At 43.7% G+C, this 25,423-nt stretch overlaps 1 protein-coding gene across 2 annotated transcripts in view; it reads left to right on the forward strand.

The window, feature by feature from the left end:
- ptprub (protein tyrosine phosphatase receptor type Ub) overlaps positions 1–25,423 on the forward strand; it is a 237,349-nt gene that overhangs the window by 107,618 nt on the left and 104,308 nt on the right. For both annotated transcript variants that reach the window (XM_061819017.1, XM_061819018.1), the window contains exons 3-4: positions 9,613–9,884; positions 24,242–24,323. In XM_061819017.1, the coding sequence (XP_061675001.1) occupies positions 9,613–9,884; positions 24,242–24,323 (354 nt within the window). The remainder of the gene's footprint in view (positions 1–9,612; positions 9,885–24,241; positions 24,324–25,423) is intronic.

The raw sequence follows: 25,423 nt of genomic DNA on the forward strand, positions 1-25,423 counted from the left end.
CACTGATTTTATTTATTTATTAATTTGGGTGGAAGAAACCATTTTACGGCATTTGTAGAATTTTTTTTTTTTCCCCACAGTTTTTTGTAATGAGGCTTATACAATATGGGGGAAAAAAAAGCTTTATAACTACGACGGACTATAAACTGCAACTTTTGTCACATGCTTTCAATCCTGCGGTTTATGCAATGATGCAGCTAATTTTTGGATTTTTTTTTCTAACGGCCGCCAGGGGCGCTCAGGCAGACACGGCAAGAGTGAGACTGGTGGAATAAATGTATCGAGGAAGACGCAAGGTTAATGTAACTTCGCGCTTTGTGCATGAATAAAATCCGCATGAACAGACCCTCATCATGGAAAATGCAAGAAGAAATGCAAATGACGTGGCTTTCAACTTGAAAGCAACCGAGCTGGCCGATCAAGAAGGAAACAGAGCTGCTGCGCGTAAACTTGGCAGAAATTAATCGATGGCGAGACGCTGGAAACAGCAGCGGAAATAACTGGCGCAATGTAAAAAGAGGAAAAAAGCTTTCGGAGGTAATAAAAGCAGGTGGCCTGAACTGTGTTGCCACTGTGTTACGGTTGCGTCTCAGTGACGTTTACGGATCTGTTTTTTTACCCAGCCCCGTTAGTGCCGTGTTACTGCCGTGTCACAGGCACTGTTTGGAAAGAAAAGCTCATGTATATTTCCCAAACTATTTCTGTGTACCGTCTTTCTTTGTAAACATCTCATGTTTCAGTGCGGGCACGTGCAGCTTATAGACAGGTGCGGCTTATGTGTGTACAAAATGTTTTTTCCCTTTAAAAATGTACTAGGCAAAGCTTATAATCACGTGCGGCTTATAGACCAGAAATTACAGTGTGTATAAAACAGCAGCCGTGTTAGATTTACGCAACATAAATGGAGAGGATTAGTGTGTTCTTTTCAACAAACTAATTTGTTTATATCCGTGAACAATATTTCCCTGAACCCTTTCATGGGCAGGGTGGCAATTTTTTGCCTTATTGAGATAAAAGTCATCTAAACAGGCCGCAATCAAGGAAATAACACTTTTTTTTTCGTTTAACGCATAAAACAAAGGGCAAAAAAAGATGTACCCTCTCGCGGGTAGCGTCCCAAAACTGGGACGTGTATGTTATCAGTTCTGTGAAGTGGTACATACTAGAGATATGTTTATTAATCAATTCTTATTCTAGAACGACACTTTCGCATTATTAATACTGATGGATTAGCATTTTGAAGACAAACTTGGTTGCAGGTCAGGAAGGAAAGGGAAATAACTCCGTGCTAACTTTGTCCGACGGGTTATCCTCTCCTGATACCAAATTATGGCTTCAGATTAAAACACTTCAATATTTCGATATACTGAAGGATATAATGCGTGAAAATCCCGATGTCCCAAAAATGGGACGCTACCCATGAATGGGTTTTGAAGGCAGAACTCTTCTTGTTAAGTAACAGGATGTCCAGCTCTTTATCTTCATGTGATAACACGTGGTGTGCTAGAGCTACACGGGTAGTGTGTCTAAGGTTTGCGAAAAAAGTTATCTTCCCCTCCTGATTGGTCAATAAGTGTAATTTGACACCGCGCCGGTTGTCAAACCGGCTATTTCGTGATGCGAGCAGTTGAAGATGGCTGCCGTAATGTCCCGCACTCTTTGAAGCCGATGTGCAGCTGTCTCCGTCTGTCTCTTTGAATACTAAGTGAGCGTGCGCCTCAAAGTAAGAACACCGACATTGTGTCATTATGAAAAGTCAATTATAGCCGCATCATTTCTTATGATTGTTTTGTCCCTATAAAAGATGCTCCTAGGAAGGGGGACGCACGCCCTCTCTGTAAATGTTTATTACACAACTTCAAACCAGCCTGGAATTAGCCATGAAATAAGACAAACTAGCTGAGAGGATAACGGAGCTATTTACACCCGTTGAAGTCTGACGACGAGGCGTCGATGTTGTTGTTGTCCGCCTCGTCTCGTGAAAACTTTTAATGCTCTGTGACAGTTTCACGATGTAATGAGGCAATTTTCCATCCTCGGGCTTCTCTTCTAACAACTCTTACATTGCTCTCAGGCCAATGGCCGCCGCGCCACTCATTTGCCTCCATTTTAAAAACAAAAAACGTACTTGCTGCCTATGTGGTGAAGGATATTCCGGGCGGCAGTCAATAAATAAAAGCGGTATGGGAAACGCAGCCAATTCGTGAAAGTTGAGTCCAAAAATCTACATGACCTTCTGAGAATAGAATATTAGACAGATGACGTGCCGAGAGCAGACAGTAGCTCAACGTAAAAACACTGCAGGCATCATCGAGGACACCTCTTGACGTCAAACGCAGTTGTAAATCCCATTATAGTGTCTATTTGAGATAAACGCGTGGCCTTGGCTGTCGAAGGGACGACGCTTTGGTCCACCACAAGTTTTATGACAGGGGAAACTAGTACTTTACTTTCCTGTTCTTGGTTCTGTCCTTTTGCCCAGTATGTTTTCACGTGTCCAAATGTAGCTTTGTCGTCCTTCTTTACTGGCTCCAGACAGTGTCACGTCCGACCTGTGACCAGGTCCTGGTCCATCCAGCAGGACTCCGTATGAATTACGATGTGCTCGATCGTTCCTAATCTTGTTACGGATATTAGTTTGCCCTTGGCGTCAATTAGTGAATTGTGACTCTTGATTTCTCTGTGCTTTGCTCAGTCACGCTGTGAGTGGTTGTGCGCGATTGTACGTGGACGCAGCTGTTGAACGCAATTAGCGTTCTAAAATTTTTAAGCGATAAACATAGCAATAAAAGTGTGAAGCTGCGGTAAACTGGGAAAGAGGAGTCAGATGTTCCGCAACTGATCAATATGTACTGTAACCAAGCAAAAGTTTCTTTCCGAACCAAATAATAATGAGAAAACTATTTGCCTTCTCTAACTTCTGCTTGTCAAGGAAGCAGATCATTCTTTGATTATTTTTAGTTTTATTTTTGACACTCTGCATCTGGGAAGGGTTTGGGACACATATTTCTGATCAAAGTTCTGCTAAATCATCTGATAGATATTCACTAGTAAATACCCATGCAGTAAAGTATTTTGGACAGAACAGCACATCCTCGCTTTCTAATGATGAACAATGTACGTCAGTCACATTTGTTTTAAAAATCAAAATATTATACATTGATAAACAGCATGTTTCGTACCCAATGACCGCTTAAACCACTGCTACTAGACAGATTTTGCACGAGAAACATCCATCCCTTCATCCATTTTCAAGGTTCTAAATTGCCTGTAGGTGTGATTGTGAATGATTGTGTGTTTCTATGTGCCCAGTTCAGGCTGTACCCCGCCTCCTACCCGAAGATAGCCGGGGAAGGTTCCAGCGCAACCCTTGTGAGGTTAAGCGGCTCAGAAAATGGTTGGTTGGATGGATGATCTTTGCCGCTTATCCTCACGAGTTTCACGGGGAGTGCTGGAGTCTCTCCCAGCTGTCATCAGGCAGGAGGCGAGGTACACCCTGAACTGGTTGCCAGCCAATCGCAGGGCACATAGAGAGAAACAGCCACACTCGCATTCACACCTTGGGGCAATTTCAAGTGTCCAATTAATGTTGCATGTTTTTGGGGTTTGGGAGTAAACCGAAGTCCCCGGAGAAAACCCACGCAGGCACGGGGAGAACATGCTTACTCCACAGGGTGGGCTGGGATTGAACCCGGGTCCTCAGAACTGTGAGGCCAACGCTTTCCAGCTGCGTTACCGTGCGTACCGCACAATCCCTAGCATATGTTGTACATACACTATTTTGATATGTTGAAGCCGACATATTCACAACTTCTAGATTTGTGAAGAAAATCTTTTATCAAGAAAACCTTTAGCAAGTTTACAACTTGTAGCAAGACAGAAGAGCATTTCCCCAAATCTCACAGTTCACCGTGACTCTTTCTGCGTAAAATCAGAGACCGCTAAACAAAACATACTTTTGTAGGAAATGTAAGTTGTATGTGAATAAATTAAAGATCATCCTGGTTGAGGGAGTGCATAAGCAGTTTCTCGGCATTGATACATATCATAAACCAAATCCACGAATCACAAATGAAGCCAACACCGAAGCGCTGATCATCACCCTACCACAGTACAACACAAAATTTCACATCGGCGAGCCACAACATTTTTTCTACACCACGGGGCCTGTTTCAAGAAGCAGTATTTTGACTGGTTGTCATAGAAACAAATAAGAAAAAACAATGACTGTTGAAGAACAAAACGTTTTTTTTCCAAGAGAACAACTCGTTAGATTGAAATGGACTTACTCACGTAGGCTGCAACATTGAAGTTTGCATAGAGACTCGTCTGTCGATTTTCGGGCTAACGAGTGTCATTTAGCAACAACGCATGATGCCATTAAACTGACAAAGTCGTTTTCTGCCTCACTTGGCTGGTTTAAATCAATGAAAACAAGCAACACAGGTACAACTCACCTGTGAATGTTTTTACATTGGAAACATTTGTTTGTTTGATTGATTGATTGAAGAACAAATGACATAAACTGGTTCATCCCGTTAAGTTTTTGGCGAACAAGCAGTGACCATCGCTGACTTTTCGTAATTCAGAAAAAAACACAACAAAAAAGATTTTATGGAAGGTGCTTTTCAAGGCAAAACTAAATTGACTAATGTACCTTATTTTTCGAATTATAAGACGCACCTAAAAGCTTTTGATTTTCTCAAAAGCCGATAATCCGGTCCGCCTTATATATGGATCACTATTGAGCCTTTAGTGCAGCGCCATCTAATGGATGCATAATGTAACCCCAGCCTTTACTGTAGCGTCTATTCTATGCGCCTTATAATCCGGTGCGCCTTATATATGAATTTTTTTTTTTTTTAAATAGGCCATCTATTGAAGGTGTGCCTTATAATGCGGTGCGGAAAATATGGTAATTGGTAGTCTTCCATCCGTCCATCCATCCATCCATCCATCCATCCATCTATCCATCTTCTACTGTAAAAGCCATCCTCACCCGGGTCACCAGTGTGCTCGAGCTCCAATAACCGTTTGAGTCCAGCAAATGCCGTCGCTTTCTTCTCCATTTGGCCATGTTGGTCCTCCATATACACTGCATCTAATCGCTTCGACCGTAAGACAAGACCTTGAATAGGTGCCAAATGACACGGACTAAAATTATACCTAATGGATTGTCTGTACGGGATGAGCCACTGCGGACAAGCTCGCATTATACGAGGATTACAGCACAAAATGTACCCCCAGACCTCTTTAATTTGTCAAAATGTTTAATTCATGGACATTGAATACATCACGTGCAGTCTTATAGAGAACCTCATTAAAAAAGTCTCATGGCTCCATATTCACATTGAATCTGTTCGTGTCTGGTTCACGCGTCCCAAGGTTTTCCCGGCAACTGCGGGTATTCAAAACTGTGTATGTTATGTATATTTTTGGAAAAAAAAAGCGCCTATTGGTTCCAACCACCAGCATGGATAGCGAGGCTTCGCCACTTCAGCCCTCGCTATGATTTTTATGAGTCCCTTGTGAGCCTGCAGGATGCACGATAGGAGACGGGGTATGTGAAAGATCTAATTAAGCAGAGCAATATGAGAGTGCAGTCATCCCCAGACCAGGACAAGACACAAATCAGGGACTGTTGCCAGTGGGCTGCAGGGCAATTGGGCTTTGCAGTAAAATAAGCACTGTAGCCTCAAGATAACGACCATCCCTACTTGTCCGTGGCCCCCTGTTTAACTTTCTTTACAGCTTGGGGGTGATGGGTTGTGAATCTCAATCCCGTTGCGCGAACATAAAGTCGATGTTTGCCTTGTGCACCTAAATGGATAATTAATAGTTTCTCAGTAGCGGCTGTTGCCGGTGAAGTCTACTTACTTAAAACAAGGGTTAATTTTTGCCTAAAAGACAGGGAAGTATGTCTAAAAAGCATGAGATTTAGTATTCATATTGTGGAACATCTAAGGCAGGGGTGCTCAATACGTCCATCGCGAGGCAGTCTTGGTCGATCGCGGGATGGCGTGCCAAAAAAAAAAAAAAAAAAGACCTAAGCCAATGTTACCTCTAAACTGCGCGCTAAAGAAAAAATAATAATGCAATGCAAATTGAAAGTGTAACATAAAGCTATTCAGTTGGTGGCATTTTATAATGTGATTCAATGAGTGAGGGATGACATACGTACTGTTAAAAAAAAAAGAAGCCACTGGTTTCTTTTAGGCAGCACATGGAACTTTCACCCCACTCCCCACTCTTGACGACGTACACTCATAATTACAAATATTACAGTACTTACAGAGCCCATCAATGTGTTTTATAATGCCAGCGCCCACCACCGCTGCTTTAGTTAGCAACACAGTCTGGGTGAAGTAGAGCAAAGACGAGCTAGACATGCTGCTTATCTTTACTTTTGATATTAATGGAGGAAGTTAAAGAAGAAATTAGCTGTTGTTTTAAGATGCAAGATGCTGTCGGAATATGTGAATAATTGAAGAAAAAGTGGTTAAACTAGATGAGATTTTGGGAAAGGTCTGGTTTGAAGGCAAAGTACAAAGTCCAGGATGAGATGGTGTGTCATTTTAAAATTCCACCTTGGCACAGCCTGATCCAGGGTGAAAGCACAGACAATAGAGTGCACAAAATGCCAATTCTGTATTTTAAATATAGGAGGCAACATAACATTAACCTTGAAGTGGTTTGGGAACATCATCCACCCCCGTCCGTTGTCGGTAGCTCGCGAGAGGCTGGCTGCTTAAAAAGTAAACCTTGGGGTAAATAAGTCTGGCCAGCCCTGATCTGAGGTACAAATGTACATGTAATAAGTTGACCACTGAATAGTGAAACTTCAAAGTGACTAATTGAGAGAATTGTAAGCAGCTGCTGCCTCAAAGCAAGATTATATTTTATTGTATTATTATTATTATTATTATTTTTTTACCAGTTTTGTATTGCACGTTCAGTTTCTTAATCTGTATAAAATTGTAAATATGCTGTTTTGCCGTCCGCCCCAGTTGGCAGATTACTTTTCAAACGTCCATCCATCCATTTTCCAAGCCGCTTATTCTCACAAGGGCCGTGGGAGTCACATCTGATTTCGGGCGACCTTGAACTGGTCGCCAGTCAGTCACAGGGCACATTTCGACACCATCGCTGAGCGGAAATCGATCCCACGCTGCCCGCACCAAAATCTGGCGTGTGTACCACTACACCATTGCTTGTTTACAAGGTATTCTTGCAAAAACATTTTGAGGGGCGACGGGGGTGGGCTTTAGTTCCCCTGTAATTACTTTTTGGGGAGCTCATCAGCATTCACTCGCTATTACAGTTCCTCTGAGTAGGAAATAACGGTCTTCGGGCCACCTGGCGCCAGCGTTCGACTGCGGTCTCCGAGGACAATGAGTGACCGAGAACGGAGTACAATGACGACAGGCTTGATTATGCGAGTACACAGCAAGGTCTCCTGCATTGTTGTGCTAATCATGTTAACGGACAGAAAATGAAGGCAGGACAGATGCTCGAAAAGGGCGCTGGGGGTTGTGTTATCCTGCTTCGGGGAGGGTACTATCGGGTTTCTTCTTGTACTTTCTTTCCAGCAGACATGTTCTTTCTACAGTTGACACAAACAACTTCCTTAGCCAGTAGGAACTTTCATATCTTTTTTTTTTTTTTTTTCTCCCCCCTTGCCATTATTAAGGGCCGACATGCATAGTTGTGACTTGAATGAGGACTTTTGTTTATCTTTTCGTCATGTGGATTTGAACAGCTAAAAATGGTTAAAAGCAGATTTAATCCTTTGTGATACGTGCGCCCCGAGTTCACAAAGTGTCTGCTTAACACAAATCTCTGCAGCGTTGCGGACAAACTCCCAGCAGTTATCTGCAAATCAGTTTGAAAAAGCTGTTTGGAGAGAGGCAAGACGCAGTGTGAGATTTTATTTGGATGGCATAAAAGCTAAGCCTCTTACGAGTTTCTCTTTATGAAGTGTCGAAGAACACACATAACGAATTAATTGTATTCATGAATATTGCAATCAAGGCTGCAATGACTAGGAAGTGAACACATTATTAATATAACATCGCGTAGCATTAAAGCCAGTCTGTGTAAGATTTGTATACTGTATAACTATTAGAGAAACAAAATACTTCAATATGTGTGCATGAATGTGAGGGGCGGAGGAGGAAGAGTGAAACTCCAGGGAGATGGCGAGGGTGGACAACTTCAAATACTTGGGGTCAACAATACAGAGCAATGGAGAGCGTGGTAAGGAAGTGAAGAAACAGATCCAAGCGGGGATGGAAAAGCTAGCGGAAGGTGTCTGGTGTTCTATGTGACTGAAGAGTCTCCGCCAGGATGAAGGGCAAAGGCTGTAAAACAGTGGCGAGGTCAGCCATGATGGACTGGATTAGAGACTGTGGCGCTGAAGAAACGACAGGAAGCAGAACTGGGAGGTGGCAGAAATGAAGATGTTGAGGTTCTCGCTTGGATAGGATTAGAAATGAGCTCATTAGAGGAACATCCAAATTTGGATGTTTTGGAGACAAGGTTCGAGAGGGCAGACTTAGATGGTTTGGACATGTCCAGAGGCGATAGAGTGAGTATTGATGGTAGAAGGGTGCTGAGGATGGAGCTGCCAGGCAAACGAGGGAGAGGAAGACCAAAGAAAAGGTTGATGGATGTTTTGAGGGAAGACGTGAGCTCTGTGGGTGTTCGAGAGGAAGATGCACGAGATAGGCTTGGATGGAAAAAGATGACACGCGGTGGCGACAAGCCGAAAGGAAAAGAAGAAGAAGAAGAAACCAAAAACTTCAACATTTTGACAATGGGCACTCACTAATCTACTTGAACAGGTTTCTGTTAAGGATTTAGAATACAGATAAATTTGCTTCAGGATGTGCACGAGGAGCAGTGCCATATACCACATGGACAGGCCCGAAAAAAAATTGTTGTACTGCAAAAAAAGTAGAATTGGTGGCCATTATATTTGCATTAACAAAAAAATCAATCAATAAATAAATAAATCTTCACCCTCAAATTACTTGAAAAAGTTTGGATTAAGTGGCCAAAATCATTTTCGGGATTGGTTCCTCACCAGTCTGTGAATCCGCAGGTACTGAACTGCAAGTTTGGGGTAGACAGGGTTGCAATAATCATAAACAATATTACAGCCGTGAACTATGTATAATGGCGTACTTAAAAAAAAAACAAAGAAAATGTTCCTTTTAGTCATAAATAATGACATTACGTTCTATTAGTATGTTTCAGTGCACATTTTGGGCTGAGCGGTGTTTGGATTTTGACTCATTCCATTCCTATTTAATTCGGATGTTATGATCTTTCATTTCAGCTAAGTGTCACAATAAAGCTATGAAAAGCCAAAGAGAGTTAATTCTGCTCACTTTTGATGATATGATACTTTACAACTACTGTACTATATCCAGATTATTATTTTATTTTATTTTTTACCAAATATTTGGTGGAAAAAAAGAAGAAGAAGATTTGGTTGAATTCCATATCATACAGATTGTGTGACATTTTGTCTTTGGCATTTGGTCTTTTGAGTTTCATGCTAATATTTTCTCTCTCTCTCCCCCCCCCGCCCCCCACTCCTCGTTTCAGGATCCTATATGTTAGTGAACTCCTCGCAGCACGAAGCCGGCCACTGCGCTCAGCTGCTGCTGCAGAGCCTCAGCGAGAACGACACGCACTGCGTGCAGTTCAGCTACTTCCTGTACAGCCGCGACGGCCACAGTCCGGGGGCCCTGAAGGCGTACGTGCGTGTCAATGGCGGGCCGCTGGGCAAGCCCGTGTGGAACACGTCGGGATCTCAAGGCAAGCAGTGGCATCAGGTGGAGCTGGCTGTCAGCACCTTCTGGCCCAACGAATATCAGGTAAGGACGACGACGGTGATCTTTCTTGTTTCGTTTTTACCTATGACATAAATTTGAACTAATTCCATCGTTTTGCCGCATGCTCCGATTGATGTTGGGGGATCAGGTCAAGTTCTGGTCTTAGCGACTTTTTGCAAGTGTTCCCACCTATGGGGAGTGGTGGAAGTAACAAAGTATAAATATGATAAAAGTACTTGAATATTGTATTTTCTGGTAACGTTTTTTACATGCTCCTTTCTAATATAGCCATAGTGCAGGGGTGCCCAGACTTTTTTTTTTTACCCCAAGATCTACTTTTTAAGCAGCCTGCCTCTTGCAAGCTACCAAAGAATGATAATTATGATGCTCCCAAACCGTTTTAAGGTTAATGTTATGTTGCCTCCCATATTTAAAATACGGAATTGGCTTTTTGTGCCCTCTATTGTCTGTGCCAATTTGGAATTGTAACGTTACACACCATCTCATCCTGCACTTTCTACTTTGCCTTCAGACCAGACATTTCCCACTCGGAAAAGAGAAGATCTCGTCCAGTTTCACCACTTTTTCTTCGATTATTCACATACTCCGACAGTCATTGCATCTTAAAACAAAAGCATTTCTTTTTTAACTTTCTCAATTAATATTGAAAGTAAACATCAGCAGCATGTCTAGCTCGTCTTTGTCGTCTTTGTCGTCTTCTATGTTGCCCAGACTGTGTTGCTAACTAAAGCAGCAGTGGTGGACGCTGTCATTATAAAACACATTGATGGGCTGTGTAAGTACTGTAACATTTGTAATTATGAGTGTACGTCTTTAAGAGTGTGGCGGAGCAGCTGTTCGTTGTTAGAGAAGGTGCCAGTGTGCTGCCTAAAAGAAACCAGCGGCTTCTTCTTTTCATTTTTTTTACAGTACGCATGTGAATTGTGCCATTGGATGTAACAACCAGTCATCCCTCGCTCATTGATCACATTACAAAATGCCACAAACTGAATAGCTGTGTGTTATTCTTTCAATTTGCATTGGATTATTTAATTGTTTTTTGCGCGCAACGCTGAATATCTGCGAAGAGCCTGCATATTGCATCAGCAGTGCACAATTACCCGCACACACAGTTTAGCGGGAACATTGGCTGATTTTTATTTTCTCTTTTGGTACGCCGTCCCGCGATCGACCAAGACTCCCTCGCGATCGACGCATTGAGCACCCCTGCCATAGTGTATATAGTTTGTAGTCTTTGTCAAAATAGGTTCATTACCTTTTTCAACCTCTCCAATCGTGATTGATGGAGAGTTTGGGGTTTTATAAGGCGGTAAAAACGGGAACAGGCGCAGCATGGAGGTACCTGATACGGGGAGCGTTAACAACGATGGGAACAGATTGAGAAACGCAAGAGATTCCCTTGCTGTTGACTTATTTCATGGACTTGTTGAAAGAGTTCAGCTATAAGAATGATTTGTAGTCTTCCGCCAGCTCCGAAACCACCAGCATCTGACATGAAAAAATTCTCGTCTAATTTGAAAGAATACATCAAGCTGAGGTGATGGTCTGCTACTCTCAAGATGATCCGGATGGACAATCATCGCTTGAAGAATCTGCCTCAAGCTCACTGATGTCCAAAGTCTGACTCAACTTCGGCGGTCGATGTTTCGCGGGGAATTGTCCACACCGCCTGTAGCCGGCGGGCTTTCACGTAACGTCATCCCTTTTCCGAAACGATGACCACGGGACTTCCATCTTTTTCTGCTTTAAAAAAAACAAAACTCAACATCACACTCCTTTCTTACGCCACTTCGCCAAATTGGGTATCATATGAGATACGGGATATGGAAGGTGGGCTTGCTCCCTTTGTGGTCAAAGATCCGATCAAAGCCACTTCTGCCATCTCAAGTCATCATTCCCAAAGCCTATAAAAATGTATGCAGAGTGCAAAAAGTTTCCAAAAGTGAATTCAATCGTTTATTTTTACCATCGGGCCTGATTACAACCAGCTGCAATAATGCTCACCGTGCGACGTTGCCGATTTGAAGTATTGATATATTGTCCGGCATTTAATTTGCGCAACAGATTTTCCCCTTGGTTTACAGATGGTTTGTCAAGTGCTTTGAGAAACATATCCGTCTTTTGATTTCAATTTCATTTTTCTGCAAAGTCAAAAAGCAATTAAGCTGAGTCGCGTGCAGTTCGCGTGGCTAGGATTTAATTGAATTGTGGAGAACTTCCGCAAGAACTGACCTTTACTTTGGATGGAGATAATCGTTCCTTGTACAAACAGGGGCTAAGATTTAGAGCGACTCTTTCCCATCCCACGGCCTCAGAGGTGTCGCTGACAGACGGCAACAAACCGTGCGATGATTTCCTCAAAATGTCCGCTCAGAAATTCCGTTATTTTTCAACGGGAAGTCCCTGTCGTGTGAAAAAAGGGCAATTCATAAGGACAGCGTCTCAGATGAGGCTCAAATGTGTTATTAAAGGCCAAGTTCAACATTTTGCAGAATACGCTGATTATGTTTCATGGAGAATAAATGAGAAGATCCAAGTTACTGTCTGGAAATGGGAGACGCCATTTATCCGGCCAATCAGACGCTATTGACGCGCGTATGTTTACGTGAGCTGCTCTGCCGGGATGAAAAGGGATCAGATTAATATTCATCCGTCTGTTATTTTAACGGCGTCTCCCTTTCAGAGCAATCTCGAGCCTTTGCAGCCTTCCACGACAGAATGGACAAAGCCTGATTCAATCATAGGACCGGACCGATATATGATATCAATTGCTCATATGCGTGGTTAAATGTACATTATTCAGGGGGGGGGCGACATACGCCTTGGACGGATAGTTTGCATTTTCCACGGCTGCCATTTTGACACTGATGAAACATGCATCTTCCCTTAATGAACCTGCGCAGGTCTCATCAGATTTGTTGTTTTTCACAACAGCAGTAGGTCAAAAACAAGACACAAATCCCCCGATATGCTTATAAAAGTATTCATGCCTTACTGCGTGTTTTGCAAAATTTCCATGACGATGATAGAGAAAATTACAATCAAGTAATCATTTATTGATCGTATTTTTTTTTCCAATGTATTTGTTTGCACACAAAATATCTGCGCTGTATTAAAGTTAGATGGCAGAAGAAGAGCTGATTTTTTTTCCAGCAATTAAAAATGAACATGAATAATAAAACATTCTCCTATGATTATAATTTGGGGGATTTGTGCGAGTATGAAGGTGTTTGCCAACCGGCTCATCAGAGGCTCCTCCACTCAGACTTTTGGAGCTTCACAAACAACTAATAACGTGTCAGTGAAAGCGCTCTGCATCTCATTTTCACGATAATAATTGTACATACGCTGCTTAATTTATCTTTGCGCGGTGTGAATCATTCCATCTTTGCGATAACCTCATTAAATACTTCAATATCTGTTGCTGTTATGTTGGAAATTTGACAGCGAGTCGGTTCAACAGTGTCGAGTGTCTTGTTGAAGATCGCCCGAGTGGGTGCTGCGCTGAGCTGTAGTCATCCATTTTATGAGCTGCTTATCCTCACAAGGGAGCGCTGGAGCCTATCCGAGCTATCTTTGGGCAGGAGGCGGGGTACACCCTGAATTGGTTACCAGCCAATCGCAGGGCACTTAGAAATAAACAACACAATCACACCTACGGGCAATTTAAAGTCTTCATGTAACGCATGTTTTGGGGATTTGGGAGGAAACCAGAGTGCCTGGAGAAAACCCACGCAGGCACGGGGGGGAAGATGCAAACTCCACACAGGCGGGGCCAGAATTTGAACCCCGATCCCCAGAAGTGTTAGGCAGGCACTCTAAATAGTCGTTATGTCAGCTGTGTGTGTGTGGGAAGATATTTTAAAGACACGGATGACAACACTTTTAGGTGGCTGCAAATTATGCTCTGTAAATTGGATGATGAACTCCTCAGGCAGTGACAAAAGTGGGGGGCTCGTGGGGGAGGGGGGTGGGGGGGAGTTGCGGCAGCACCGCCCGGAAAGCACCAGTTAAAAATGCAACCGGCGGGGTCGGGGCACAAAAGCGTGCCATCGGGCCGCTTTGTGGGTGTCGCGGGTAGGCGGTAAAACATTTATAGCACAGTAATTCACACTGTGAAAATGTTACAGTTGCTTTCGTTGGCAGTCTTAATTAACGAAAATAGAAGACACGCGTTGTCGCACTTTTCTACAAAAGAAGGGATGAGCGCCAATTTCAAAGTCAAACTCGATTTGGGGGTGAAAAAATGGTATCGGTGCAGACCTTGTCCTGATGCGTTTTGCGTTTCCTCTGAGCAGTATTTGACTTTGTGTTATGAATTGGTCGTCTCTTAAGTGTCTTTATCTCCTCTCCTAGACTTTCTCACTTATGGCTTCTAGTGAGTCACAATGCGTCGATGGCTGCCAATTGAGAGGAGGATGATTAATATGAGGAGGAGTGGAGGTCTCTTAAGACTGGGCAAAAAAAAAAAAAAACCACGACCGTCTTTGAAGAAAGCAGCTCAATTGGTTTAATGTACACCCCATGAAATATTTATATTTCATGTGCTACCCCAAACTTTTAAACAGTCGGTGAAACGTTGTAGAAAGCCACCTCACACTTCTGATGTGTCGCTTGACTTTTAAAATTTAGATCCCATGTTCAAATGAGTCAGTTTTAGAAGAATAGTTCTTTGCACTAAAGTCAGATCCGTCAGATCTCGGAAGTTAAAAGGCTTTGGCCCTGGTAATGGCTCCGTCACACCATGACGTTCTGGTCAACGTTCTCTGAACATTTCAGTCGTTCTATTTTTCAGCGTTCTCAAACGCGGATGACACATCTGGCGTGTGTTTAACGTGTGTCCGACGCATGACTTAACCTGCGTCTAACGCACAAGAAGCGTGTTACAGCGACCAAAAAAGATGCCCCTAAAAACCATTAGCGTGTGCTAACGTGTCACTGGCGCGCGACGGGCAATTTGGCAACGTTAAACGAGCGTGTCGAGCGTGTGACTAAACGGGTGAATAACGACAGAATAGCGTTTTGCTGGCGTGTAATTTTTACAGTGGAACGGGAACGAAAACGTTGGAAATTTCATACTCACTTCGGTTGTTCTCGTGAGCTTGAACAGTTAGCATCATGCCGCCTAGACGAACAAAAGGTGGGGTGCGGACTTCAGCAACTAGCGCTGCAAGTAAGAATGCAAAGCATCGGTTTATATAGCCATATGCATGGACGTTCGGGAAACGCACGAATGACGCTCAATGGACGCCAAAGGACGTTCGTTTGACTTTAGTTACACGCTGTGTGCGCTAGGGGATTCTTCACTGATCGTTGAATGGTCGCCAGTGAGTCGTTCACTGCAAAGCAAACGGTTAAGTAACAACCACGTAGAGCTCGAGTTACGACTGACTCGCGCCAGCCAAACGCGTGCAACGCTCGGCGAACGTTAGTAAAACGTTCCACGAACGTTCTTGAATGTTCTGCAGCGTTTAAAATTAAACGTAGTTGAACGCTGGTCTCGGTGGGAACTTTTGCGCATGTTCAAAACTTTTTTTCCGGACCGGCGTTCTCCGCCGATTCCCGGCGATCATTGGCGTTCACTAGCGTTCAAACAAAGCTCTTCTGGCGCTATCCCGGCGACCGTGGGCGACTGCCAACGTTTCCTCAAACGCTGACCACAACGTCATGGTTTGACGGGGCCTGTAGTACTTGGATGGGAGACCGCCTGGGAAAACCGGGTGCTGTAAAGCTTCTCTCCCCGGCTAAATGCGTCCGGCGTAAAACTGTGCCAAAGAAATATGCGTTCATCTAAGATTGATACGCTGTGGTGACCCCAAACGGGACAAGCCGAAAGGAAAAGAAGAAGAAGTTCTTTGCGCTAATACAGTGTATGCACATCATCTGAACTCTGTACTAGTGTGAGGACAAAAAAAGGTCAGGTTCTCTCACTGGTATAGTTTCACAAAACAGACGCTAGTTGTGTCAACGCAGAACTCCCTGATAACTCCCCTGCATGTTTGTGTAAGACTTCACTTAAAGGGGAAGTGCACTCATTGAAAATAACAATGTGTCAGAGAGGTCATGTCGTTGGTATTGTTACTTTAAAATAAAGATTTTCATCAGATATCATTGAAGGTTGCTTATATCGACAATTTTGAATGTTCCCGGTCGCTGACATTTTGGTAAGTCACATGACCTCCGTGCGCGGATGTGATGCGTCATGTGCTCAACCTGAGGCTCAATTATGGCCGGCGCCGATTTCTCGGATTTATCCTCATCTGATGAAGAAATGGAATTATTGGTTGATCGGGAAGACGGAGGAATACGCCCGTACAGATTTGAACCTGTGGCTGTCAATAATATTGAATATTTGGACGGTTCTTCGGAGGGGAATGACGCGGAGTCTGAGCACTTGGCGGCCTATGTACAGGACATAAGTGCGTAAACAAAGGCTGCCGGAGCTCGCTGTTATTTTCAATGAGTGGACTTCCCCTTTAAGGAAAATAAGATGGTACTTCGCAGTCGCCGGCCTGGTTGTATTTGAATCTTCCATCCAGCTTTTTTTCTCGCAAAGTCCTCGTATTGCCATGCTTTCCCCGTGACATCAGTCATTACAAATATAACAAGGCTCAGTATTGTAGTGGTGGAAAACTGCAGTGATCGTACTGAGAGTTGTTCCTAGGATTTGTTCATGTAACTAGGGTCGCGTAACCAGCGTGAGCAATATTTGCTTCGAGGGTCATTGTCGAATCCTGCTGCAAACATATTAAATGAAATGGTGACAAATTGTTGGAGAGGTGCTTGTCTGCTTCCTGATTACTGTTGAGATGCCCTTGACCAAAGGCCCACCCACCTGCCAATGAATGAATTCCATTTTTTTTGTCATCATGTGAAACTGTCGGTTGGAACAGCTGCCGGAAGGTCTCTGGTTTGTCATCTGACTGCTCGGATGAAGGGCAAAGTTTATAAAACAGTGGCGAGGCCGGCCATGATGGTCGGATTAGAGACTGTGGCGCTGAAGAGGCAACGGGAAGCAGAACTGGAGGTGGCAGAAATGAAGATGTTGAGGTTCTCGCTTGGATAGGGTTAGAAATGAGCTCATTAGAGGGACGGCCAAAGTTGGATGTTTTGGGGACACAATTTCTAGAGAGCAGACTTAGATGGTTAAGGAGATGTTCAGAGGCGAGAGAGCGAGGAAATTGGTCGGAGGAGGGTAAGGATGAAGCTACCAGGGCAGAGAGCGAGAGGAAGACCAAAGAAAAGGTTGTTGTCAGGGAAGACATGAGGACAGCGTGTGTTAGAGAGGAACATCCACGAGACACGCTGCAGCGACCCCTAACGGGACAAGCCGAAAGGAGAAGAAGAAGATATGAAAGTGTACAATGAAATTGGAGAACCCGCCTTGCGTCGGTGCATACATAAAAGCAAAAGTAAATACAAATGAATGAAAATACATGTGTAAAATGGGATTCATAAAAAGGATTGCTGAGGATATTGAAATCTGCGTGCTTTTGCATGAATAGAGGAAAGATGAGAGTTCAAGGTGGTGAAGGCTCTCTGGGGGAAAAAAACCAGTTCCTTAGTCTGTTGGTTTTTCCTGTTGCTTTTGCGCATCTGTAAGGCTTTCCAAATAGCAGGAGCTCAAACAGTTGACAGTCTCCTTAATAATGTTCCGAGCACTGCTGAGGCACCAAGACGTCTGCCAGAGATGGGTGAGGGCAGCCAACGATCCTCTGAAGTTGGCACTTTCTGCCCCAGTTCAATTTCCGAACCAAATGGATGCACATGATGTCAGCTGGCTTTCCGTAGATGAGCGGTAAAAGGCTAGCTGCAACTTTGTGTCCAGGTCCGTTTGTCCTGAGGCTTCTCAGGAAGTGGAGACGCTGTTGCAACCTTCTTGATGACCGCTAAGATGTTTTGTGTCCTGGAGAGGTCCTTTGAAATCGGGACTCCTAGGAACCTGAATGTGGGGACTCTCCGTTGATGAAGATCAGAACCGCTTCAGTTCTGTTCATCCTGAAGTCCACAATGAGCTCCTTTATTTTTCACAGCCAGATTGTTGTCTGTGCACCAGGTTGCGATCTTCTGGACCTGTTCTCTGTAGGGTGCCTCGTCTCCCGTCCAGATCCGCCGGACCACCGTTTGACTCGAGAGGTGTGGCGCTGTTCGGCTTACTCTGACATCGCTTTTGGAATGGCTGCATGTGTGTGTACAACACAAATATGTGGGTTCAATTTCTCCTTGAGGGATAAAACCGTGTATCAGACAATACAATAACAATATAATACAGGTTACGTGGTCCAAGTAATTACAGCTTTCTCTGTTGCGTTCAAGTTTTCCACGACAGCAAATGACAAACCATAATGCATATTGGATATAATGTATTGCATTTATTGTATATTATCAGTGTCAATCAAAACAAGAAAGAAATCATTGAGTACAACGAAAAACAGATGGCTTGGTTTTGAAAAGCGGCCAAATAAGCCCATTTGATCCGGACCAACGCTGATATCAAATAAAAGCCAGAGTAAGAGTATTAAGAAGCGCCCCAAACTTCATTCCACTTGTAGTCGTTATGTCGTGTAAAATGCAGCGTGGCTCTTTGTAATATTTCAGGGCCCCTGAAAAGGAAAAATGTTATCAAGTCCTGGTTTAGAGGCCAGCGAGTTTCCGCTGCACTTTCACGGCAGCTTGCGTAACTTTTGAAGTTCTCGCCCTCTTCAGTGCAATCATTTTATATTTCCGATATATCCTCTCATTAAACAAGCAAAGTACTCGTGTGAAGCGCAGGTGGAAAGGGCGCCACTTCTTGCCTCCCTGGAAAATTCACTTTTGCAACTTTTCAGTTTCCTTTTTTTAGCTCGTGTGAAGAGTTCCTGGCTATTGTGGGTCAATGATGCAACTTATCCTCATAGCTTTTTTTTTTAGAGAATAGAGAAAAAGAACACTCAAGTTATTTCAGTTAGTGTTTGTCGAAAACATTCAGATTCGGGTTAAGACGGTTTCCCCCCAAGACGTTTCCGCTTGACAACGGCCGCCTCCGTCCGCCATTTTGTCTGGCTAATGCTCGTCCGGTTTCGCCCTCTTTTTAGTCATTATCGCCCCAAAGAAGAAAGCTGCGTCTTTTCGAAATGCATCTTGCAGCCAAAAGAAAATCCATTACCATGGAAACGAAGCTCAAGATCATAAAACGAGGCTTCGGTCCGTCGACCGTGGTGACAATTACGAAAGACAAAGTCCGTATTTTAGCGCGTGGGAATGGTTCCGTTCCTATGTCGGATACAAAGATCACAAAACAAGGTTCTTTGGTACTTGTCGAGATGGAGAGGACTGAGGACCAGGTTCCTTCGCGATAGCTAAGCGCAGCCTCCCCTTCTTCTTCTTCTTCTTCTTCTTCTTCTCCACCCACCTCTCAGCATCTAATGCAGTAATCATCTTGTTTATTTCAATGTATTTGTTTTTTATCCAAAGTATTTTGATGGAAATTCTTACTTTAATGGTGGAATCCGACTTAATTCGAAATTCCAGTTAAGTCGCTACAGTAGGAACGGACCTCAGTCGGAGACCGAGGACTCCCTGTACTGTAACGTATTTATAAGAAGAAAAATAGAATAGCATGCTTCAGTATTTTTACTTTATCATGAAGATACACTCATAACATTATTTAATGGAAGGTAAATAATTAGTTTGTCCATCACCCGAATGCAATTGACATTGTGCTGCTTATTCTTGTGCGCGCGCCTCGGCCATGGGATGCAGTACAATGCCGACATATTAAATCTGGATTTGATGATGAAACGGAAGAAGGCTTAACTATTTCAACTAAGCTTCAATATTGGTCGTTTTTGCAGAGGATAAAGAATATGTCTGTGAGTGTTGTGATATGCAAGTGTTGCTAACGTTTGTGTTCAAATCCAAGTTTTTTTGTTTTTTTCTTACGAAATTGCTTCGGATTTTGTTACCACGTCCATGGCCTTTTGCAATCTTTTTTTATAATTAAGCTCCTGGACTTTGATAAGACAATTTTAATGTGATCTGGTCAAATATACACGATGTAATTTTCTTTGTTTTATGTTTAGTCCTCAATTAAACTTCAATTTGGGGTGCCAATAAACATCTGGATCTCATTTTTTGGATGGCTTTTTCACTCTCTGGCAAAACTGCTACTTGTTGTGGCGTTAGCTGCCCACACAGCTGGCGCTAACTGAAGTTTTCGCTCACAACTCCGCGCCAAAGCTTTTTTTCTCAACAACAAAAACAACAACTTGTAAATGAATTCACGTATAAGTCGAGGTTTTGCTGTTGGACGCCGCCAAGTAATTCACTCGTTTTTTTTCTAGATTGCTCGAAGACCTGCTTACCAACGATCAATTCCAGACGACTGAATGTCATACTATTGAACATTATACCACCTCTACGTCTATTTGTCGTCTGCACCTTCACACAGTCGTCTCTCTCCCTTTGCGCTACGTATTATTGATTTTTGGTGGCTATTTTTCAGGGAAATGTGAAGGTCACCTTGAAAAATGTGACCACAAGATCAGGAGGGATTACATGCACAGTTTTCCATCTTTTTTGTTGACATTCGTTTGGACTGCCATGAGAATCTTCCCATCAAATATTTAGGGATGCTATCCAGGTTCCCTCCGTGGTTAAAACGCTTCAAACTTTTTATGATTTACAAGACACAAGTCCCCATTTTTGATGGTGCTACTTCCATTTCCGATCACAAACATGTCGTTTAGATATGTAGGTTTGTATCGGGAAAATGTATGACAGCAGAACGGTGACACCGTGACTCTGCAGTTTTTACATTTTTGATGTTTGAATCGTTTCATATATTTGATATTTATCTGCGAACAGCTGTGGGTGTTTTTCCAAGTGTTTTAATAAATACAGTTGAGTTGAGGGAGTTGCAGCATTCATTCCGAATTGTGGGGAATTTTGGAAGCCCGATAATAGGAAATGTAATTACAACAACAAACCAGGACAAAAGTGGATGATGCACTTGGGGACTAAGAGAGGCGCGACATCTATTAAAAGGCGAGGCTGCCTGTTAATGAAAGGTTTTTTTTTTTTTTTTTTGTTTTTGTTTTTTAATAAAACATTGATTTCTTGGTGGGTGGCACGGTGGATCACCCGGTAAAGCATTGGCCTCACATTTCTGAGGAGCAGGATTCGATCACGTTTCGTTTGAATATTCTCCCCGTGCCTGCGTGGGGTTTCTCCTCCCACATCCCAAAAAACACGAAACATTAATTGGACGGTCTAAATTGCCCCTAGGTGTCATTGCGAGTGCGGCTGTTTGTCTCTTTGTGGCCTGCGATTGGCTGTCAACCAGTTCAGGGTGTACCCCGCTTCCTGCCCGGTGACAGCTTGGATAGGCTCCAGCGCTCCCCGCGACCCTCGTGAGGATAAGCGGTGAAGAAAATGGACGGATGGATGAATTCTTGGTCTTTAATACGTGTTGCTTTTTAGAGGACGGCTCCCATCACAGTAACCTTGACTTGTTGACCCTTAAGTTTCAAAAGTTGCTCTCAAAGATTAGTCAGTTGAGTCGGAAAATCTTTCGCCATCCTGAGCCTGCGGCTACGAAAATTCCCTTCAGTAAATACAAATGGAAGGTTTTTTTTTTTTTTAAATTTTAAAAGCCTGTATTCGCTACACTGTCTTCTAACCCTTGGCATTTTCTGCTTGAGCAGATTGACTTTGACACATGACCTTTTCCATCTATCGTATTTAGTGAGTAATACATCTGTGGCAGGTCTTTTGTGTGGAAGGGGCTTGAAGACTTCTTTTACGTCGTGTATGCACTGCAACTTCTCCAGAACGCCAACAATAGAGCCCAGTTGACCGCTAATGTGTTCCGAAAAAATTCAGATCAGTCATTTTTGGTTTCTCGGTCGATGATCAAGTCGTTAGAATGAAACACTGGCAGACGGAAGCATTTCTCCGGCAAAGTGGCTTTGAATAACAATTTGGCGGTTGCCCCATTGAAACAAATGCACGTTGCATTTCCTGTTTAATAACCAAACCTCTTTCCTAATGGCTAAAAAGGACCGAGGCGAAAGTTTCCAAACAAATCAATCTCATATTGCTGCGCTTTAGACGTTGTCAACTTTTCATTTTTCCTCGGTTTCGGGCTAATGTTGACGTCAGCGTGATAGCGCGATACAGAGGTTTGCAAAGCTAATTCGAATTGTGAAAGCATGTTGACTTTCAAAATGTGTATGTGCACTGAGAAAGAGAACGTTGAAAATGAGATGAAAACAAAAATAATGCAAATCATATCCGCTGTGAAACTTTTCTTGTTGAGGACCTCCGATAGCAGAACAAGCTCAAATCTAAAAAAAAACAAATGGAAACTAAACGTGAATAAAATCTAAAACATTTTAAAAAATTAAATAATTGACTTTGGGGCGGCACGTTGGATCAGCTGTTAAAGCATTGGCCTCACAGTTCTGAGGTCCTGGGTTCGATCCCGGCCCCGCCTGTGTGGAGTTTGCATGTTCTCGCCGTGTCTGCGTGGGTTTCCTTCGGGCACTCCGGTTTCCTCCCACATCCCAAAAAACATGCAACAATAATTGGACACTCTAAATTGCCCCTAGGTGTGATTGTGAGTGCGGCTGTCTGTCTCGATGTGGCCTGTGATTGGCTGGCAACCAGTTCAGGGTGCCCGTTGACAGCTGGGATAGCCTCCAGGCCTCCCCGCGACCCTCGTGAGGTTAAGCGGCTGACAAAATGGATGACTCTAAGCTCAAAAGTGTATGAAAGTGGTGGCCTCGAGATACCCAAAGGTCCAGGACCAAAGGGAGAATAGTTGTTCGTCTGCGATTGGCTGGCAACCAGTTCAGGGTGTACCCCGCGTCCTGCCCGTTGACAGCCGGGATCGGCCCCAGCAGTCCCCGCGACCCTTGTGAGGATAGGCGGGCAAGAAAATGGATGGATTGATGGATGGATAAATGACTTTGGACCCTGCATACACACTATAAAATTAATTTTTTTTGTGCCAATTACAAGCTCCTTTTGGAGCCTTTCCCCATGATATTTTGTGTATTACCAGTTCATTCCTGAAATTATTATACAATACACTTTAATGTAAAGTGTGATGGAGGTAATTGTTTTTCTTTTTTCTAAAATAAAAAAAAGTTTCAAAATTTTGATGCTTACATACTCCATCCATTTTGTGCACCGGTCAGCTCCACTCTGGTTGCGGGCATGCTGAAGCCTTTCACACCTATGGGCAATTTCGATACTGATAAATTACAAATTTTTGCCGGTGGTCACCGATGAGCAGTTCGAGATTGCAACTGGATTCGCGCGGGTAAAAGGTCTTACCCCGGATAGCGGATGTGGTATGCTTTGGATTGTCGGGATTTCCCTTCCAGATGCATCGAGATTCCTGTTGGATTCCGACAAACTCAATTTTTCAAAAAAATGTTCAAATATTCACATTTTTGCTGTTTTGAGTGCAATTTTTCAAGGTTGAGAATGAATTTTCAAGCTCGATCCAATGAGTTTGAAATTGTGTCATCATTTCCCCCTGAGAGTGATCCAGAACGCGTCCACGGCAGTGAAATTCATTAGCGCCCTTTGAAGCTTTTGTTACCCCCCCCACCCCCCCCGAGCAGATTGGGCTCTGCTTTATGACCCGTTTTTTAGCGGGCACCTCGCACGTATGAAGTTATATGGGAGGATACGTTGGTCGGGTGTGTGAGGCCGCAGTAAAAGTCAGAAGCCGGCGACACTCCGCCGCGTTGTAATCGTTCGCTCGGAGGATTATGAAAAACGATAACTCAAAAGTCTTCCCTTTCGATCTGACGCGTGGATGGAGCCCCGTCCTTGGCGCGGGGAAAACAAAGATCACCCTTGTATCATAACTCTATTATTGAGGATGGTGATTCGATATTGATTGGGTTTCGCACGGCTTATTGTTTGATAGGGACGGTACGAACGCGCCGTCCTCCCTTGCGTCTGGCGCCCCTGTGCAGCTGTACTGTGTGCTGTTATGGCTTCATAGCGGCTTTTATTTGGGATGTAAAATGACTCATGCGCCACATTGTGCGCCTGCTGATAAAGCTATTATTTCCCCTGGCCCTGCGGAATCGGCCAAAACATATCCATCTCTGCTTTCTGGCTTGTTTGCTCCTCTTTTTTTTTTTTTTATCTGCTGGCTCGTGTGGGGTCAACAGATGCACGACAAAGTTTTAACGGCGTGGCTTGTAATTAATGCCGACGCCACCACGACGAAAAGGGGGCAACGGAGAACGCGGTGCCGTATTACCGTCGTTTTTGGTTTTTTTTATGTCGAAAATGGCCGTCACGCTACGTAAAAGATGCCTCGGGTGTTATTAAAACCCGCTGATTGTGTTTTTTTTTTTTTTTTATTGTTGCAGGTGCTGATCGAGGCGACGGTTTCCGAGGCGCGGCAAGGATACCTTGCCATCGATGACATCATGGTCCTCAACTATCCCTGCTGTAAGTGAGACCGCTGACAAGAAGAAGTTGCAGACACAGACTTGAAAAAAAAAAAAAATAGGAAAAGAAAAGATTTAATGGCTTGAATGTACTTCAAAGCACCGTGAAACATAAATAAGATGAAGAAAAGTCACGGTTGATCATCCCGGGTATCCCGAGGGATTCTGCAACAACGGCTGCTATTAAAACATTTTGAAGGCCTCATGTGACGGTGAGAGACCTTCACTTTCATGATCTCTTGTTTGGTTGTCAGTGTTGAAAGCTTGAAGTCGTCATCCATCTTTTTTCAAAGCCTTTGTAGGATTTATTATTATTATTATTTTTTTTTTATTCTTCCCCCAAATCTCGTCTCCTCACGCCGAGTGGCTTTTTTGCGCCCGAGGTGAGAAAGTGAAGGCGCCACCCGGGTTCAGCCCGCGGCGGCTTTGTGTAAAACATTGACTCGGAGCCTTGAGCCCTTCCCGTCTCTCGGGGTCATCGTGTGTCACTCCCGACCGCAGGATGTGAGAGTTGTTGTCGGCTTCGGGGCGCACTGCTCTGAAAGATTTATGTTCGAAGATGCAGTTATTGCTCGTTATTATTTACAATCCTGATAAACCGACGCTGGTGTCCACTTGTGTGGGGAAAAAAAAGCAGGTTTGTTTACACTCTCTGCACGCTACGACTGGAGTCCCCCTGCCTCGTTCCTTCGCGCGACCACAGATGGTCTTTTGAAGGCTCCCACTGTGGCAATTAAACAGTTAAGAATCTCATCAAGACCTGCGCACGCCTCACAACGTGGCCGGCGTCCAGTTGGCAGGATTTGGCAGCCTCCACAGTGCGAGTGAGAGAAGAAGAAGATGAAGTACGAGGGAAAAGTCACGAGTGGGGGGGGGGGTTGAATAGCCCGTCGAGTTCACTGGGGAGTTCGGTCTCTTCCGAGCGTTACTATTCAAAAAGTTTTCACACAGAGTATTCGCGTTGCTTATTTTTGTTCAGCTGACTTTGCATCATTTCCAACTCATTGTTATTATTTTGTAATCATATTCACCAGTGTTTCCCAACCCTTTATTGAGGGAAAGCAGACATTTTACCTTGGAAAAAATCTCACGGCATACCAC

This window comes from Syngnathoides biaculeatus, chromosome 5, assembly GCF_019802595.1.
Source record: "Syngnathoides biaculeatus isolate LvHL_M chromosome 5, ASM1980259v1, whole genome shotgun sequence".
In the NCBI taxonomy this organism is placed as follows: Eukaryota; Metazoa; Chordata; class Actinopteri; order Syngnathiformes; family Syngnathidae; genus Syngnathoides; species Syngnathoides biaculeatus.